Genomic DNA, 17,540 nt, shown 5'->3' on the forward strand with positions numbered 1-17,540 from the left:
GAACCCCTCCAGCATTTAGTATGCAGCCTCTATGGCCCAGCCGTTACATATTTTACACTGTTAATTTAACTTTCATTACATTTTTATTGTAAAAAAATAAACCAGAGCCTTATTGTGCAAAACAGCTGGCTTGGGCTTCTTTATTATTATTATTTAACTGAAGTGTTAGTAATGGCTGATCAATTAGGCAGCCATTCTCTGTTGTTTTCTTTTTTATGCCAGGGCCAGGCTGAAGGTTGAGGTGATCCGTTCAATCACATCTGTAGTAAATTACATGAAGGATGAGCAACAAAACAACAGGGACTAAATTACTTTCTCCTCGGTGGCAATGTGCAAAACTCGGATCCGTTCCAAGTGCCTTTTGGTACACAGATGGAGTAATGGAATTACAGCTAAGCCTCTTTAATGCAAACCTGCTGGGACCTTCCCCAGAGTGTACCTTGTTAGAGAAGACAAAATGCTAACTTCCCAAGGACTAGGGTGTCTCGGGAACAAAGGAATCATTTCCTCTTATTGCTGCTTTGCCCCCAAGTCATCTCTGATGGGTTCCCTAAATTCTGCTTGCCAGTTCCTTGTGTTAATAACTGAGGGACAGATATGGAAGCCCACAGAGTGGTATAAAGGGAATTCCACTTCTCTTTACAGCCCTGTAGGGCCCCAGGTATGTATGCCTGATATGCCCCTTGCCAAGCAAGGGAGGGGCATGGAATGGGGGTAGGGTGGGGCTGTGGCTTAGCTCTGTCCACCAACAACCAGGGGAGATACTATGCAGTAATTGGCACTGCCTAGAGCAATGGGGAAAGAGGAAGGAGCCCTGGAGGAGTCAAGTGCACAAATGTGCTACCCTTACACAGAAGGCCATATTTGCAAATGCACATGAGCAAATGAAGAATGAAGTTTAAGAAGGACAAATGCAAAGTGCTCCACTTAGGAAGGAACAATCCGTTTCACACATACAGAATGGAAAGCATCTAGGTGGGAGTACTGCAGAAAGGGATCTAGGGGTCATAGTGGACCAAAAGCTAAATACGAGTCAACAGTGTGACACTTGCAAAAAAAGCCAACATGATCTGGGAGGCATTAACAGGAGTGTTGTGGGCAAGACACAAGACAACATTCTTCCACTCTACTCTGCGCTGATTGGAGTATTGTGTCCAGTTCTGGGTGCCGCATTTCAAGAAAGATGTAGAAAAATTGGAGAAGGTCCAGAGAAGGGCAACAAAAATGATTAAAGGTCTAGAGAACATGAGCTATAAGGGAAGACCGAAAGAATTGGGCTTGTTTAGTTTGGAAAGGGGAAGACTGAGAGGGGACATCATAGCAGTTTTCAAGTATCTAACAGGATGGTAAAAGAAGTAGGGAGGAAAAATTGTTCTTCTTGGCCTCTAATGAGAGGACATGAATCAATGGGCTTAAATTGCAGCAAGAGAGGTCTAGGCTTGATATTAGGAAAAACTTCCTAACTGTTAGGGTGGTTGAACACTGGAATCAATTGCTTAGGGAGGGTGTGAAATCTCCATCTCTGGAGATATTTAAGAGCAGGTTAAACCACTTCCCGCAACTCCCCTTGGCTGCAAAGGATGAAACGGAGCCAATGGGCACCGCGAGGCTCCGTGGCCACGGCGCCAGTAAATAAACAAACCAGGGCGGCCAGTTAATGCGTTTCTCAAAGTCGTTTTGCAGAGCATTTTCAGAAACATTGGTCTAGATGGTGCTTGGTTCTGCGGTGGGAAGGGGACTGGACTCAATGACCGCTCCAGGTCCCTTCCAGTTCTTGTATTCTATGATGCTATGATCAGATTGTGGGCGGAAGGGTTATGCCATTCTGGGGGACAAAGTTCTAAGTCTCCCCGCGTCGTTCCATTTGGGTGTAGTATTTTATCCAGCACATGCAGCGGTGAGTCAGAAAATCCCAGCTCTTTCTGTAAGTTCCTTAACTCCCCTGCCTCAGTTTCCTTACCTAAAAGGGGTGTAATACTCTTAAGCCATGTTTACACTACAGATAAGATCGAAGCAGCCACAGTCGATCTTCCAGGGCCTGAATTAGTGGGTCTAGTGAAGACATGCTAATTCAAACTGAGAGAGCGCTCCCCTCGATGCTGGTAGTCCTGCTTCTACAAGGAGTAAGGGAAGTTGAAGGGAGAGTGTGTTCCTGTCGACTTCCTGTGGTGTGGACGGCACCAAAATTCAAGTTAAGATACTTCGACTTAAGCTACACAGTTAACGTAGCTGAAGTTGAGTATCTTAATTTGAACTTATCCTTAAGTGTAGACGAGGCCTTACTCTCTTATGGCACAGGGCTTTCAGGAGGATTCATTAGGAGAAGTCTGTAAAGCACCATGACTATAACGCTACGTCTAGTCTGCAAGCCTCTTTAGAAAAAGAGGGTCTAAACTACAACCAGTACTTTCGAAAAAGCAAGCCTCTTTTTCAAAAGAGAGCACCCAGGCAGTCTGGATGCTCTCCTTCAAAAAAGCACAGTTTGCATTACATAGCGCCTTCTTTCGAAAGAGCACTTTCGAAAAAAGGCGTTCTTCCTCGTAAAACGAGGTTTTCCCCGGTCGAAAAAACTGCTGCATTCTCTTGATTTACTTTTGAAAGAATTCAGCAGCAGTCTAGATGCAGGGGAAGTTTTTTCGAAAAAAGGCCACTTTAAAAAAACAACCACCCTGTAGTCTAGATACACCCTAAAGGGCCAGATATTTGCGGGCTACTTGGTACTATTTTTAGTGCTGCAATGCACCATACAGCTGGCAGATCTGTGCCTCCTTCGCATGGGGAGAATATGTAGGTCGCATAAGGCTGGTATAACAACTCCTATTACAAACCCCTCCACAGGGCATGTGACCATGGTGCTGCTGTACTAATGGCTCCTGGGGGCCATTGACAGCTGGAATAAAGCAGTCTGCTGGCCCCATGATTTGGACAGCACAAAGACCTTTTTATGCCCAGGGCTGCACCGAGCTTCTTTCAGCTGAGGTTCTAACCTGCAAAGTGCTAAATGAAAGACCCAGTCAAACAACGTTTCCATTGAAAAGCACAGCTTTGTCAAAACTGAAAGATTCCCATTTCAATGAAATGTGTAAAGGAGAAGAGCCCAACTGAATCATTTCAACCTGCTTGTACTGTTACCACCCAACTGGCTCATCTTGGAAACGGCACAACCTTTTGTTTCTACTTTATGATTTTGATTTGGTTAGTCTTTTATAGTATATTAAAATATGAATTACAATATTGCATACAGTAGGTTGTATAGAGATGTAGACTAGATAATAGTCAATAATTTTCTATAAAAGTCTAAACAAAATGAACCAACGTGATAAAATCTGGACAACATTACCAAAATGACACATTTTTAACTTACAGAAATGAAAAGATTTGATTTTATGTGAATGGAATGTGTCAAACATTATCAAAACAAAATGTGTCAATGACCCTGAATTGATTTTTTTTTTTTAGAATATTCATGTTGTGGGATATTTTAAAATTTCGGGGTTTTGTTCAAGTTCAGAACAATTTTTTTTTTTGCAAAATGTCAAAATGACAGAAATTCTAGTTTCCAAGCGACTCTGCTATACATATTATTCCAGCTCTGATAAATTGTATATATGTGTGTGCACATGTGTGAGTGCGTGCGCACACATATGAATGTGCATGCACACCTGAACAGCAACTGCGAAATGATGCAACAGTCCATCAAAGAACCTCTTTCTCTTTTTTACTGATGTGTGATCTATTCTGTGTATATATATTTGTGGATGAATGTAAATTTCATATGCATAGATTGGAGCTTCCCATGGAATCCTTCATACTGTGTTCCCTGTGCATGCTTTGCTTCCAATTCAGCCTTTATTTGAATTTCCTGTGTCTCCACTCATGCAGCTTCAACCCTATTTTACATCTTATGGGGTAACTCAGAGAAAGTCAACATTTAAACTAACTGGAACACACAGCCTAGCTGATTGCCGGTTGTGCTTACAGGGCCAAAAATGGAGACAGTCAGCCCTCTGCCAGTGAAGTCTTTTGATTTTCACTCCCATCCCCATGCCATTGGTTAATGGAATCAGATTATGGATTTTTTTTCCCCCTAGCAATTTAGAACATTTATATCAAAAAGGATTTTTTTGAAGATTCTAGAATAGGTTGCTTAATTTTTAATAAATTCCTGGTCATTATCACACTGCTCAGGTAACCAAATAAGTTTCTTCCTGTGGATTGAAGACTAAACAGAGCAGATGGCTGACATATCATTTAGTTTTTAAGCATCCTTTCTATTTAGTTGTTGCATCTCTATTTACAGTGAACACCCACTGGTGAATAACAGCATGGCATTTTCCCCATTCGTGCTAGAACACTGCACCGCACTTAAGGTGCATTCATATTTTTGCACCTGCTCCTGAAGAGGGAGCACAAATTGCTATTTTATGAACCTGACTGAAGGCAGACACTGGAAATGTCGAGTCACAAATACTCAGATTTACTCACCTGCAATTCATGTTGCAAGGAGAAACTTTATGCCCTCAAAAAGGCAAACCAGAACTCAGCCCCACAGAAAATATGCCCATTATGTGTGCTTAGGGTTTGGCTAAAATACAGTATTACCAATCCCATGCATTTAAAAATCATGACTTGGGCCTCTTTCCAAACCGTGAGATTAAAAAAAAAATCTCGTGATTTTTAAGACAATTTGAAAAAAATTTGGGATGCTTTTAATTTGTCTTCCAGTTTTTGAGAGCTTAGTGTACACTTGAATTATGTTTTGAAACTTTTCTGCAACCACAAAGGTTAGAAACTTACTTTTAAAAAACTAAAACTGAGATTGTCTCTGTCAAATAAATCCTGGACTTGAATCTTAAAAAACAACAACAACAAAACACCCTCCAAATGTCATATGCACAATGATAAAAATCAAGACAGTTGGCAACACATGAATTTTCCAAAAAGCTTGTCTGGAGGTTTGAAAAGTTTTGATCATCATTATATGCCTCATGATTATTTTCACTTTCCTCTGCACTTTCTGCTTCCCACAGAAGGATTTCAGGTTTCTGAAACAGCTGGCTTTTGTGGTCATTCTGGTACAAAGATTTGTCTCTTGAAGTATCTGACTCTTGTCACATGACAGAGGTGTAACTTTCTGTAGCCCATGTCAGGCGACTGAGGCTAGGAAATAACTCTCAGTTTTTCTACTACTCCCGTGTGTCACATATTTATTACAAACTAATACGAGGTACTTCACGGTCAATGAGATTTTCCAAAGTGGCCTAAGGGATTTCGAATCTCCATTCTTCAATCCCCTACGTGCTTTGAAAATCTCAGCCAGAGACTCTATGGCAGTGCTTCTCAATTCGTGGCTTGCAGGCCACTTGTGGCTCAATCAGCACAGAGCTGCGGAACCATGTGAGATCCTTACGGCCGCATGGGTAGCATTAAGTCCGAGTAAATATTGTCATGGGCCTGATCCTATGAGATGCTGCTAGCTCTCAATTCCCATGATCATCAACGGGAACTGAGGAAACTCAGCATCACCAGTGGATTGCTCATTGCGAAGGCGGAAGTCTAGAACACTTAGGGCATGTCTACACAGCAGAGCTAAACCCGAACTAAGCTACACAACTTGAGCGATGCTAATTGCGTAGCTTAAGTTGAAATTGCTTATTTTGACTTTTGGCGTTGTCTATTTTGCAGTTATTTCGAGACAGATCACTCTTTCCCCTGCTTCCCTTACTCTTCATACAATGAGGGTTAGTGCAGTCAGAGTAAGCACTCCTCCAGCTCGACATTATTTCGACATTAAGTCGAAAGCATTGGTTATGTGTAGCCGCGGACTATGTTATTTTGGAGTAACGTCGGTTATTCCAAAATAACGCTGATGTGTAGACATAGCCTTAGAGTCTCTGCCCAGTCAAACAACAGTCACGTTTTCCCAATGCATTAAGAGAATGAGTGACAGGAAATTAATAAATTGAGCTGGTGAAAAATGTAGTGCACCTCAAATCGGGACAATAAGTGGGGAAAAATCGAGCACAAAATTGAGCACAAATTCACTCCCCCCCCCCCCCCCGCGTTTTTTTGCCGGCTCTAAAATTAGCCAAAATTCTTCAAATTTCAAAAGCATTTTGAATCATGGGGAAGAATAATCAGAGGAAAAATGGAAAATACTTTATGTTTTCTGCCCCTCTCCTCCCCTCTTCAAATTAAGGTCCTGATCATGCAAAGACTTATGCACATGCTTAATATTAGGCACAGAGAGAATTAGCATTGACATCAATGGATGGTGTAAAGTTACACGCGTCAGTAAATCTGTGTAATGCTGCATGACTTAATGAAATTGTTCAGTTTCCAGATCCTGAAAGGATCTACTCAGGAACTGCCTCGGGACTTACTTCATCAGCTCCGGGTCTTCTTTGTCATCTTTCGTGGGGGTTATCTTGATGCCACTTTTCTTGGCACGGGGGCAGCCTGACAGACTATGTTTAAAAAGAGAAGAAAGGCCCGTCTCATTGGCAGAATTACCGCTTCTAATACTCCCCTGCCTCACTCATCTTTCCCTTGAATTTACCATAGTGTTTTGATCTTGCTCATTTCAGAGCCTCCCATCATGAGGAGAAGTGAGGAGGAAAAGAAAAGCACATTTTGAGGGAGATGGCTAGTAATTAACGGTGTCTAGATAAGAAGATATCTACTAACAGACTGCAATGTTTAATGGAATTGTTGAAACAGAAGTCTTAGATCTCTTCTATTAATGTTCTAAAGTCATAATAGAAGTCATAAATAGGCAGCATTATTAACAGGAACATTGCATCAGCTAAAATCTGACCCTTTGTCTTTTATTCTGCTGAAGAGAGCAGCTAATCAAATGCTGGAAACATCAAAAAAAAAGTCAGATTAAAGAGACGAAAATAGGTTTCGGTTGTCAGTAGCATTAATGTTTTATTCAGAACTTTACAACTCTGCCCATTGCAGAGGGAAAAAAATAAAAAGAGGCCATGGAACAAAAATAATTTCAGTGAAAATCTTACCTCCTATGTGATGCATAATTTCCTGTTATGTGACCAGAACCATCACATCCAGGAGTTGGGCACCTGTGGAAGAATGGGAAACCATGATTAGCAAGGAGCTGGGGCTGGCAGACTGACTGAATGAAATATTTGGCTAGCTCGTTTGAAAGGAAAAGATGCAAAGCATCATACTGGATGCATCACTCGCTTTCCTTCCCGTCAGCACCCCACCCCTCAAATAGCTCAGAATCATGCCCAGTCCATATTGTTCATACCACAAAGCCAAATGGAAACCCTTGGAAAACTGGTTGATAGCGGTGTACGGTTTAAAGAGAAATGAAGTGGAAGGTTCAGACCTATTGGATGACTAGGATCGGTGGGTGGAACCAAACATAGCAGAAAGCCTGTCTCTTTCGGGGTAGGAACAGAATCCAGGTATCCACTGAGTGAAGGGCAGGGATGCAGGTCATGGGGGAAAATAAGGGTAGCAGAAGGCAAACAGAGAACCTTGGACAATACACACTGCTCTAAGACAGAACCCAAGCAAGTGGTGGGCAACCTTGGCGAGTGAGTGGCCTTCCTTCATCTCAGTGGGCTGCAAGCTTGTCCTAACCAAGACGATCTCCTGGGACAGGGCAGTTTTGTTACCTGCGCTGATGTACCTAGAATTTGCAGGCTGTGCTGACTGAACCGTAGCAGCACTTGGATTGGATGCAAAGGGAACACGCGGCTCCAAGGGCACCGTTTCGGGAGGTCGGGAGAGGGGGAGCAGCCATGCGTACCAGCACACGGCTTGTTTTTCTTCCCATTCCCCTGACTATCAGGGAGTGAGGGGAAAGTACACGGCTTCCGTGCAGCCTCTCACTTCTGGCCGGTGAAGGAGGCGGCAGAGGTGTGATTCACGGAATACAAGTACTTTCCCCTCGTTCCCTGATAGTCAGGGGAATGGGAAAAAAAGCAAGCTGCGTTTCAGTACTCACGGCTGCTGACCCTCCTGCTCTCCCAAAATGGTGCCCTTGCACGGCTCTCACAGTCAGTGTTGTGTGCACTCAGCATGCCCCTTACTTCATGTGTTCTGGCTTTATGTGCGTTTCACTTTAGCATGGGCAGCAGGTAATGTAGGCAAGGAAAGGCAAATTGCATTCCCAAAATTGCCTACACTGTCCAGCCACCCGGGGAGGGCTGGGACCGTGGCGTGGCAGCCTTGGCCTTCGACTGGGGTTGGGCGGGGCTTGGCTGGGGGACAGCTTGTTGAAGGGGTGTGGCATCAGGGAAAGGGGTGTGGCTTTGGGCAGAAGACCCAGAGCTTTGGCTTGCCTTCCCCATTCAGGCCTTCACCCTCTGTCCATGCACTTTAATAATATCAGCAGGGGAAAAAAATCGATACAGCTGGAAACCAGTGGAAATCTAACAACCCTGCATGTTGCAAAATATATTGCGGGCCACACATAGATCACTGATGGGCTGCATGAGCCATAGGTGGCCCATTACTGACCCCAGGAATCAGTGGTCACCACCTAGAGTACCTCTCCATGTCTAAAGGACTAGAAACACAACTCATCACCACATAGAACTTCCCTATTAAGCTTCCCTCCTTGATTGGTGCATGGCAAGATATAGAATCATAGAACACTAGAGCTGGAAGGGATCTAGAGAGGTCATTGAGTCCAGACCCCTGCCCTCATGGCAGGACCAAGCACCACCGAGACCATCCCTGGCAGAAGTCTATCCAACCTGCTCTCAAATATCTCCAGAGATGGAGATTCCACAACCTCCCTAGGCAATTTATTCCAGCGTTTAACCACCCTGACAGTTAGGAAGTTTTTCTAATGTCCAGCCTACTCCTCCCTTGCTGCAATTTAAGCCCATTGATCCTTTTCCTCTCATTAGAGGCCAAGGAGAGCAATTTTTCCTCCCTACGCTTTGTAACATCCTTTTAGATACTTGAAAACTACTATCATGTCCCCTCTCAGTCTTCTACTTTCTAAACTAAACAAGCCCCATTCTTTCAGTCTTCCCTCATAGCTCATGTTCTCTAGATCTTTCACCATTCTTGTTGCTCCTCTCTGGACCTTCTCCAATTTCTCCACATCTTTCTTGAAATGTGGTGCCAAGAACTGGACACAATACTATAACTGAGGCCTAATCAGTGCAGAGTAGAGCTAAAGAATGACTTCTTATGTCTTGCTCACAACTCCCCTGTTAATGCATCCCAGAATCATGTTGGCTTTTTTGCAACAGTGTCACACTGTTGATTCATATTTAGCTTGTGGTCCACTATGACCCCTAGATCCCTTTTTGCAGGACACCATCCTAGACAGTCACTTCCCAAACGGATTGTTCTTTCCTAAGTGGAGTATTTTGCATTTGTCTTTATTAAACTTCATCCTATTTACCTCAGACCATTTCTCCAGTTTGTCCAGATCATTTTGAATTATGACCCTATCCTCCTAAGACATTCTCAGCTCAGGCCTACATGAATGCATTGAGGATGCCCCTGAGTACACTTAGGACAAAAGCCTACCCTTTGAGTGAATTATGGGCCCTTGAGCCCAGGAAAGAGTTGATTCCATGGGACCACAAATGATAACAAGGTTCAACATGAGGATACTGAATGGGGACTCTAAGCAGAGAGCCTCAGACTGTGCCCACTGCACAGTGAAAGAGTCCAAGGAACCAGCGAAGGCCACCCAGAGGACACGCAAAGATGAGGGAATGGGAGCAGATCCTATAGTCACAGAAAGCCTGGCTGACGTGTTCACTTCTCATGGATTGGTAGGTGAGCATCTTGGCCAGTGCTGGGGGAGGTTTGAGAAGTGCATCTCAGCTCAGGACTGACAATGCTGGAGACTGAAGTTTACAGACCAGGTAAAGTGAGAGCTGCTACAGTGCAATGTCCCGTTATGTTAATCAAACTGTCTCTCCAGTGTACTCATTATCATTTGTATGCCCTCATCACCATAGTACCTGAGCACGTCACAACCGCCAAGGGATTTAGTGTCACAGTGCCAGCAAGAGGCAGGGAAATACGATTTACCCCATTCTACCAGTGGGGAACTGAGGCACAGAGAAGTCAAGTGATTTGCCCATAGTTATTCTGTGGAAGAGTCAGGAATCCAGACCTCCTAAATCCCAGTCCCATGACTTAACCACAAGACCATCTGATTGCAACTGTATTGCTGGACTGACAGGACCTTATCTACGGGTGAAAGGCTAGACCGAGCTAGTTCTTTTCCTCTCTGGTAATCCTGCCAGTCAGTGTCCTGGGTGTTTTGGTCTGTGGAACCCTTCTCCATAGGAGCTGACACTAAGACCACCAAGGCTATGACTATACTAGAGAGTTTAAAGTGTCACAGCAGCACCGATGCAACCGTGCTATTGTAGTGCAGCTCGTGCGGATGTTCTAAACAAGGGGTGGACAATAACATGGCAGCAGTTCATCCGGGTTAGCCCTTGGCAGGCCACCGCTATGGTTACCTGCACAGCCGCAGGTACCAGTGATCGTAGCTCCCATTGGCCACAGATCACCATTCCCGGCCAATGGAAGCAGCAGGAAGTGGCACACACCGGAACACCGCTTTCCACCGCTCCCATTGGCTGGGAACGACGATTCATGACCAATGGGAGCTGCGATCACTGGCACCTGTGGCTGTGCAGGTAAATACAGTGGTGGGGACCTATCAGGAGCTAATCTTGGTGGACCGTTGTTTGCACCTTGCATGATCTATTGTAAAGTGCTTTGGATGAAAGTGTTATAAAATCCCTTAATAATAATTAACATTTTTTTTTCTACAAATAAAAACACACAATTCATATTTCAATATTGCTGGGGGACTCTCCCCTACCTCAGCAGCCACAGCCTTGGAGCTCGAGAAAGTCACTTCTCCCTCAGTCCACCACAGCCCGGCATGCCTCAAATTCTCCGCTCCCCTCTTCTCACCCCCACTGCCTCCCCCCTTTTCCCCCCACCTCATCTCACTGTTTCCTCCCATCTAGCCCTCTCTAAGGCCACCTCCTCAGTTTACTTGTGAAGGTCCAGACCCCTTCTTAATGGAGCCATGCCTGTGAGCCCCTAATTAGGTGGGCAGCCCTTCATTTTCTCGTTTGCAGCTGCCCAGGTGGTCACCTTTGAGGACCTATCCATACACCAGCTGAATGGAGCTCGGGGACCACAGTTTGAGAATGTCCGACTCTAAGCCAACTGAGAGAGTTCTCCTGTCAAATGAATGAATCCTCTCCTACCAAGCAGCAGTAGCTATGTTGGCTGAACATAGCATTGTCCATACTGGTGCTTCGGTCAGTGTAACTAGAGTCACACAGGGGGTGGCTTTTTCACACCCCTGAGTGACATTAGTCACGTCGAACCAAACTGCAGCCTAAATCACTTTGCATGGGGCAGCCAGAGTGTTTTATTTCTTTTTAACATTGCAAAACTGCACATCCTTCCTATAAAGACATGATTGGCTGTTCACTGAAGTTCAGCTTTTGCCAGCTGTGCCTCGTCTGAAGTTACAGCATCCAACATTCAAAAACAGAACTGAAATTAAACCATGAAAAGGGGAGGGGGGGAATAAGAGCGCATCAATGCGGCTGATTTTCCAACTTTTCTGGGATCATTTAAAATGGCATGAAAGCTGGCTTTGGCTTAACCTGTTACCAAGTAGGAGATAATTGAGTAAGTCAGACAGTAAGTAATTAAGGCCATGAAAGCAGTGAAAAGTGCTGGAATATGAACGATGATGAGCAGAGAGCTCTGCTGTGAATGTGGTGGGTAATGCTGCAGAAATAAAAGTTGTCATGGGGACGCACAAAAGATGTGAGTTGCTTTACCTGCATGCCAGCCTGCAAATGAGCTACCAAAAGATTTTAGTCAAATTTCAGTAGTTGAATGAGAATGCAATGGGGATATGTGAACTGAATTGGAGGTTTGCCATACATTTCAATGGGATTTGAACATCAGAGAGAAAAGAAGAATTTATTTTGGAAGATTCAGTCTCAGCTTAGGCTCATCTACACTAGAGATCACACTCATTGGTGTCTAACTACAGGTGTAGACACTTCTGCTAGTGTAGACAGGCAGAGCACTGTAAGCCATAATTTACACTAATGCAGCTTTTCCTGCCTAGCAGCCAGGTAAGTATCAGTTCAAAATTACAACTTATAGTGGCTTTGCCTTTTCCACTACACGTGCAGCAGCTCAGGTTAACCAAGTGCCTGTGATTTGATCACATCCCCAGGGCAGACAAACCCTTAGACTGTGAAATCTTCCTGCCACTTACCCCAGGTCTGCACTGGTGGAGAAAAATTGATGCAAGATACGCAACTCCAGCTTATGTGAATTGCGTAGCTGGAGCTGATGTACCTTGCACCGATTTTCTGGGGCTGCCCCACAGCAGGAGGACAATGGAGGAAATGCTCCCATCAACTTCCCTTACTTCTTGTGGCAGCAAGGAGTACCAGTGCCAACGACGATGCCCTCAGTGTTCTATTTAGTGGGTCTTTACTAGACCCACTAAATTGAACCTTGGAGGATTGATTGCCAGAGCCTTGCTCCTCTGGCAAGTGGAGACATGGCCTTACTCCTGCTGAGTGAACCTTGTGACACTGATTTGACACTTTCTTTGTCCATTCTTTTTAAGGTGTAAGGTCCTGACCCTGCATGACTAAAGCCAATGGGAGTTTTTTTCCACTGGCTTCATGGGGACTAGAATTCATCCCTAAATGTCCAGTTATTTAAATATCTCTAAAATGTACCTATTAAAAATGCTCAAACAGGTTACATGTATGTAGCCCCAAGCCCCATCTACTATGGACACAGCTACGTAGTCACATCTCACATAGTCTCATAGTCATCAATTTAGTTTTTGCCTACTAATCAAAGAATCATAGAGATGGAAGAGACCTCGGGAGGTCATCAAATCCAGCCCACTGCCCAAGGCAGGACAAATCCCAACCAAATCAACCCAGCCAGGGCTTTGTCAAGCCGAGACTTAAAAATCTCTACAAATGGAGATTCTTCCTCCTCCCTAGGTAACCAATTCCAATGCTTCACCACTCTCCTACTGAAATAGTTTTTCCTAATATCCAACCTGGACCTCCCCCACTGCAACTTGAGACCATTGCTCTTTGTTCTGCCATCCATCACTACTGAGAACAGCCTTTCTCCATCCTCTTTGGAACCTCCCTTCAGGAAGTTGAAGGCTGCTATCAAATCCCCCCTCATTCTTCTCTTCTGCAGACTAAACGAACCCAAATCCTTCAATCTCTCCTCATAGGTCATATGCTCCAGCTCCCTAAACATTTTGGTCACCCTCCGCTGGACCCTCTCCAATGCATCCACATCCTTTCTATAGTGGGGGGCCCAGAACTGGACACAATACTCCAGATGTGGCCTCACCAGAGCCGAATAAAGGGGAATAATCACTTCTCTGGATCTGCTGGCAATGTTCCTCCTAGTGCAACCTAATATGCCATTAGCCCTGTTGGCTACAAGGACACCCTGTTGACTCATATCCAGCTTCTCATCCACTGTAATCCCCGGGTCCTTTTCTGCAGAACTGCTACTTAGCCATTCGGTCCCCAGCCTGTAACAATGCTTGGGAATCTTCTGTCCCAAGTGCAGGACTCTATACTTGTCCTTGTTGAACCTCATCAGATTTCTTTTGGCCTAATCTTCTTAAATGTCCAGGTCACTCTGGACCCTATCCCTGCCCTCTAGTGTATCTACCACTCCCCCTAGCTTAGTGTCATCTGAGAACTTGCTGAGGGTGCAATCCATTCCCTCATCCTGGTAATTAATAAAGATGTTCAATAAAACCGGTCCTAGAACAGATCTTTGGGGCACTCTGCTAGAAACCGACCACCAACCTGACATTGAGTCGTTGATCACTACCTGTTGGGCCCCACAGTCTAGCCAGCTTTCTATCCATCTTACCATCCATTTATCCAATCCATATTCCCTTAACTTGCTGGCGAGAATATTGTAGGAGACCATATCAAAATCTTTCCTAAAGTCAAGGTGTATCACATCCACTGATTTTCCCATATCCACAGAGCCAGTTACCTCATCATAGAAGCTAATCAGATTGGTCAGGTATGACTTGCCCTTCATGAATCCATGTTGACTATTCCTGAACACTTTCCCCTCTTCCAAGTGCTTCAAAATGGATTCTTTGAGGATCCCCTCCATGATTTTTCTGGGGACTGAGGTAATATGACGTACGTCTCTGGTTTACTGGCATTTGGGTGTCAGCATAGAATCTACCATGACTAATCATAGGGCTGGAAGAGACCTCAGGAGGTCATCAAGTCCAGTCCCCGGCCCAAAGCAGGACCAACTCCAACTAAATCAACCCAGCCGAGACTTAAAAACCTCTACGGTTGGAGATTCTACCACCTCCCTAGGGAACTCATTCCAGTACTTCACCACCCTCCTAGTGAAATAGTTTTTCCTAATATCCAACCTAGACCTCTACCCCGTATTTTAAGAAGGCTGCATAAGCCTAAAATAAATACAAGTAATGCAACCTCCTCCCCCTTTTTACCTTTTCCACAGGCGCCCAGACCAAAAGCTGCCTAAGCATTCACACTAGAGCTGGTTGGAAAATAGAAAAGCTTTGTGTAGAAATGTTATCCCTGTTTTTTGTTGGAAATTTTCAAAATTTGACCTTTTACCCCCAGCTGTGATATGGGATTTGAATGTCCAAATCTTCTGGACAACTTTCAAAATACAGGCCTTGGAGACTACAGGACACCAGGATATTACACGTTTTTACATCCGAAAGTAGAGCTATTTCTTTGTCATTCTAGGATTGTTTTAGATATATATCGCTAACTTCTAATTCCGTCTTCCCTTTCAATACCTTTCAAGAAGTGAGGAGAATTATATGGATTTTATTTTTAATTATCTTAAAAGAAATCATTCTTGTATTGGATGTTTTGGCCTGCAGCTAATTTTTTATATCTGAGAGATTAACCCCTGAAATAGAATTTATAATGGTGCTGACATAGTTTTATCTTGAACTGTGAAAAAGGTGACACTATCATATCAATAATATCTTTGGCATCTATTTCTCCCTTTTATAAATGTGCTAAACCAGCACAGAAGCAAAGACAAATAATAGTATAAGCTTTGGAGATTTAGCACTAAGCAGGATGCCTCTGGTTTGTAACACAGGTTGATGTGAGCACCAGACCATGAATGTGTTCAGGTGAAAAATGTCAGTTTGAGGTGTCTATTGACTAACAAATTTTCTGAATAAATTATAGTTTCAGAAAAACCTCGCAATCAATATCTTTTTGCTGATCCACAGCGAATATGGCCAAGGTTGCTAATAGAATGTAATGCTTCTTAGCAGTGGTGAAATAATCTAGTGGACATTCTTTGGGCTACTATGTAAAGCATGGAGGAATATTGCTTAAATAAAGGTGCCCCAAAGTGTTCTTTTAAAAATATTTCCTGTATTTTACTCAGTGCTGACCATTAGATACCATGTTTTCCAGCTCCATAACTGTATATTTAACATTAACTAATTTCAGTTCCCAGTTCTGTGAGGTAGTTAGCCATTCCCCCCCCCCCCACACACACACATATTTATATGGGTATTGCCATTTGCATAACTACCCAAAACTAACAGGAAAATGTCAGAGGCAACTGTCAGGACCAAGAAATATATGTAAAAAAAACCCCAAACAAACAAAAGCCAAGAAAACGCCACAAACAAAACCTTCTCAAATCTCAGAAAAGGATTGAATTTGAGTTAGTTCAGTGCTTCAGCTCAGTTCTTATTTTATCCAAACTGCTTTTACCTGGCCCTCCCTTGTGAAGGAAAAAACAGTTCTACCAGGAAACCAATTGCAGATTCATGATTCACAGGTGGCATTGCTATAAAGGGTAATATTAAAATACCACAGGGATTTTTTTGTTGTTAAGGGGATGGAATAGGTTTTAATACTAGGGCTAACTATGTACAGCTGTAGCTGCTTTGCTAACGTCCCTAATTAGGTAGGACAGTCTCTAGGCTTTTGAATAAAATATTTATCATTTTTACCGCCCATCCTTTCATTAAGCATTCCTGGCCCAAAGTAGTTCAGTATAGTTAAAAGCCATATCCCTATTTTTAACTTGGCACTTCTGGAAGAGGCCCCAAAATCTGCACAGACACGAGGAAAAATGTGAACCAAAAGAAATTACACCAGTCTGGCTATGAAAAAAATCCCCCCTGTTGAAATGAATTTCATTTTTAGCACATAAGCCTCAAGTACCACCTATAAAACTATTTGCAAGTATTTATATATTTGTGGATACGCTAGTTGCTTATATGCATGGGTGGACAGTGCAGGCTCCTAGCCTCACCTACAGCCCCTCTCCCTCTGCTAAGGCCCTGCCTCCCAACATGGGGAGGGGAGGAGGTGGGGCAGCACGCCAAGTGTGTGTCCCCCACTTCCCCCCCGCACAGCGAGGGGAAGAGATGGGAGGGGCAAGTGTGCTCACGTGCCCCAGCCCGCCTGGTGCCCAGAGCACCGGTGAGGGAGGAGGCCATGTGGCTCCCCACCTGCCCGGCCCCCCAGAGCATGGGGAAGGGAGGAGGCAGTATGGCCCCCAGCATCCTCTGCCCCTGGAACACGGGGAGTGCAGACACTCGGGAGGCAGCAACACTCCACCCACAAGTACGCCTACAGCAGGTGCTCTAAGGGCGGAGTGTGGGCGGAGCCATGCCTGGCGGTTTGGGGAGGCAAAGCCTTCCTCTGTGTAGGCTACCCATGCTTATATGCAACTGACCAGTTTGCATGTGCTCATGTGTCGAAAATAAAGACAGCCATACTAGGTCAGACCAAAGGTCCTTCTAGCCTTCTGACAACGGGCAATGCCAGGTGTCCTAGAGGAAGTGAACAGAACAGGGAATTGTCAAGTGATCCCTCCCTTGTCACCCATTTCCTGCCTCTGACAAACAGAGGCTAGGGACACCATTCCCACCCATCCTGCCTAAAAGCCATCGATGGATCTAACCTCCATGAATGTATCTAGTTCTTTTTTGAACCCTGTTATAGACGTGGCCATCACGACTTAGACATGTCCTCGGATAAGGCTGAATGGCAGATTTGGTTGGAAATTAGATTTTTTTTCCCGTCGTGAGAAATACTGAATTTTCATTGAAAAAGTGAAGACGTTGGATGTTGGTTTCTCAAGGAAGAGTTGAACTTTTTACAATTTTTGTTCATTGAAAACACCATTTCCCACAGAGAAACAATCTAAATGTGCAAATGTCACTCAGCCCTCCTGACTGGTCTCTTGGGGGCAGTGTAATAGACAGGAGACCTGGGTTCGAGTCTCCGCTTTGCTACCCACGGTCTATGTGACCTCTGAACATTGAAGTGATTTCCCCATTCCTCTCTTTCCCCTCCTACCCCCTCTGCCTTGTCTATTTAGATGGTAAGTTCTGCTGGGCAAAGACTTAAGCTATGTGTCTGTGCAAAACCTAGCACAAAGAGCCCTGCCCCTCTTCTACTATCCTACAAATTCAATTAATAATAATAGCCACC

General features: G+C 44.2%; 1 protein-coding gene across 8 annotated transcripts in view; it reads right to left on the minus strand.

The window, feature by feature from the left end:
- The window catches only part of MYT1 (myelin transcription factor 1), a 141,388-nt gene that overhangs the window by 17,514 nt on the left and 106,334 nt on the right, over positions 1 to 17,540 (minus strand). For all 8 annotated transcript variants that reach the window (XM_075901026.2, XM_075901022.2, XM_075901027.2 and 5 more), the window contains 2 exons: positions 7,020 to 7,082; positions 6,384 to 6,467 (listed from right to left, as the gene is read on the minus strand). In XM_075901026.2, the coding sequence (XP_075757141.2) occupies positions 6,384 to 6,467; positions 7,020 to 7,082 (147 nt within the window). The remainder of the gene's footprint in view (positions 1 to 6,383; positions 6,468 to 7,019; positions 7,083 to 17,540) is intronic.

The sequence above is a fragment of the Pelodiscus sinensis genome, chromosome 17 (assembly GCF_052426305.1).
Source record: "Pelodiscus sinensis isolate ZL-2025 chromosome 17, ASM5242630v1, whole genome shotgun sequence".
Classification (NCBI taxonomy): domain Eukaryota; kingdom Metazoa; phylum Chordata; order Testudines; family Trionychidae; genus Pelodiscus; species Pelodiscus sinensis.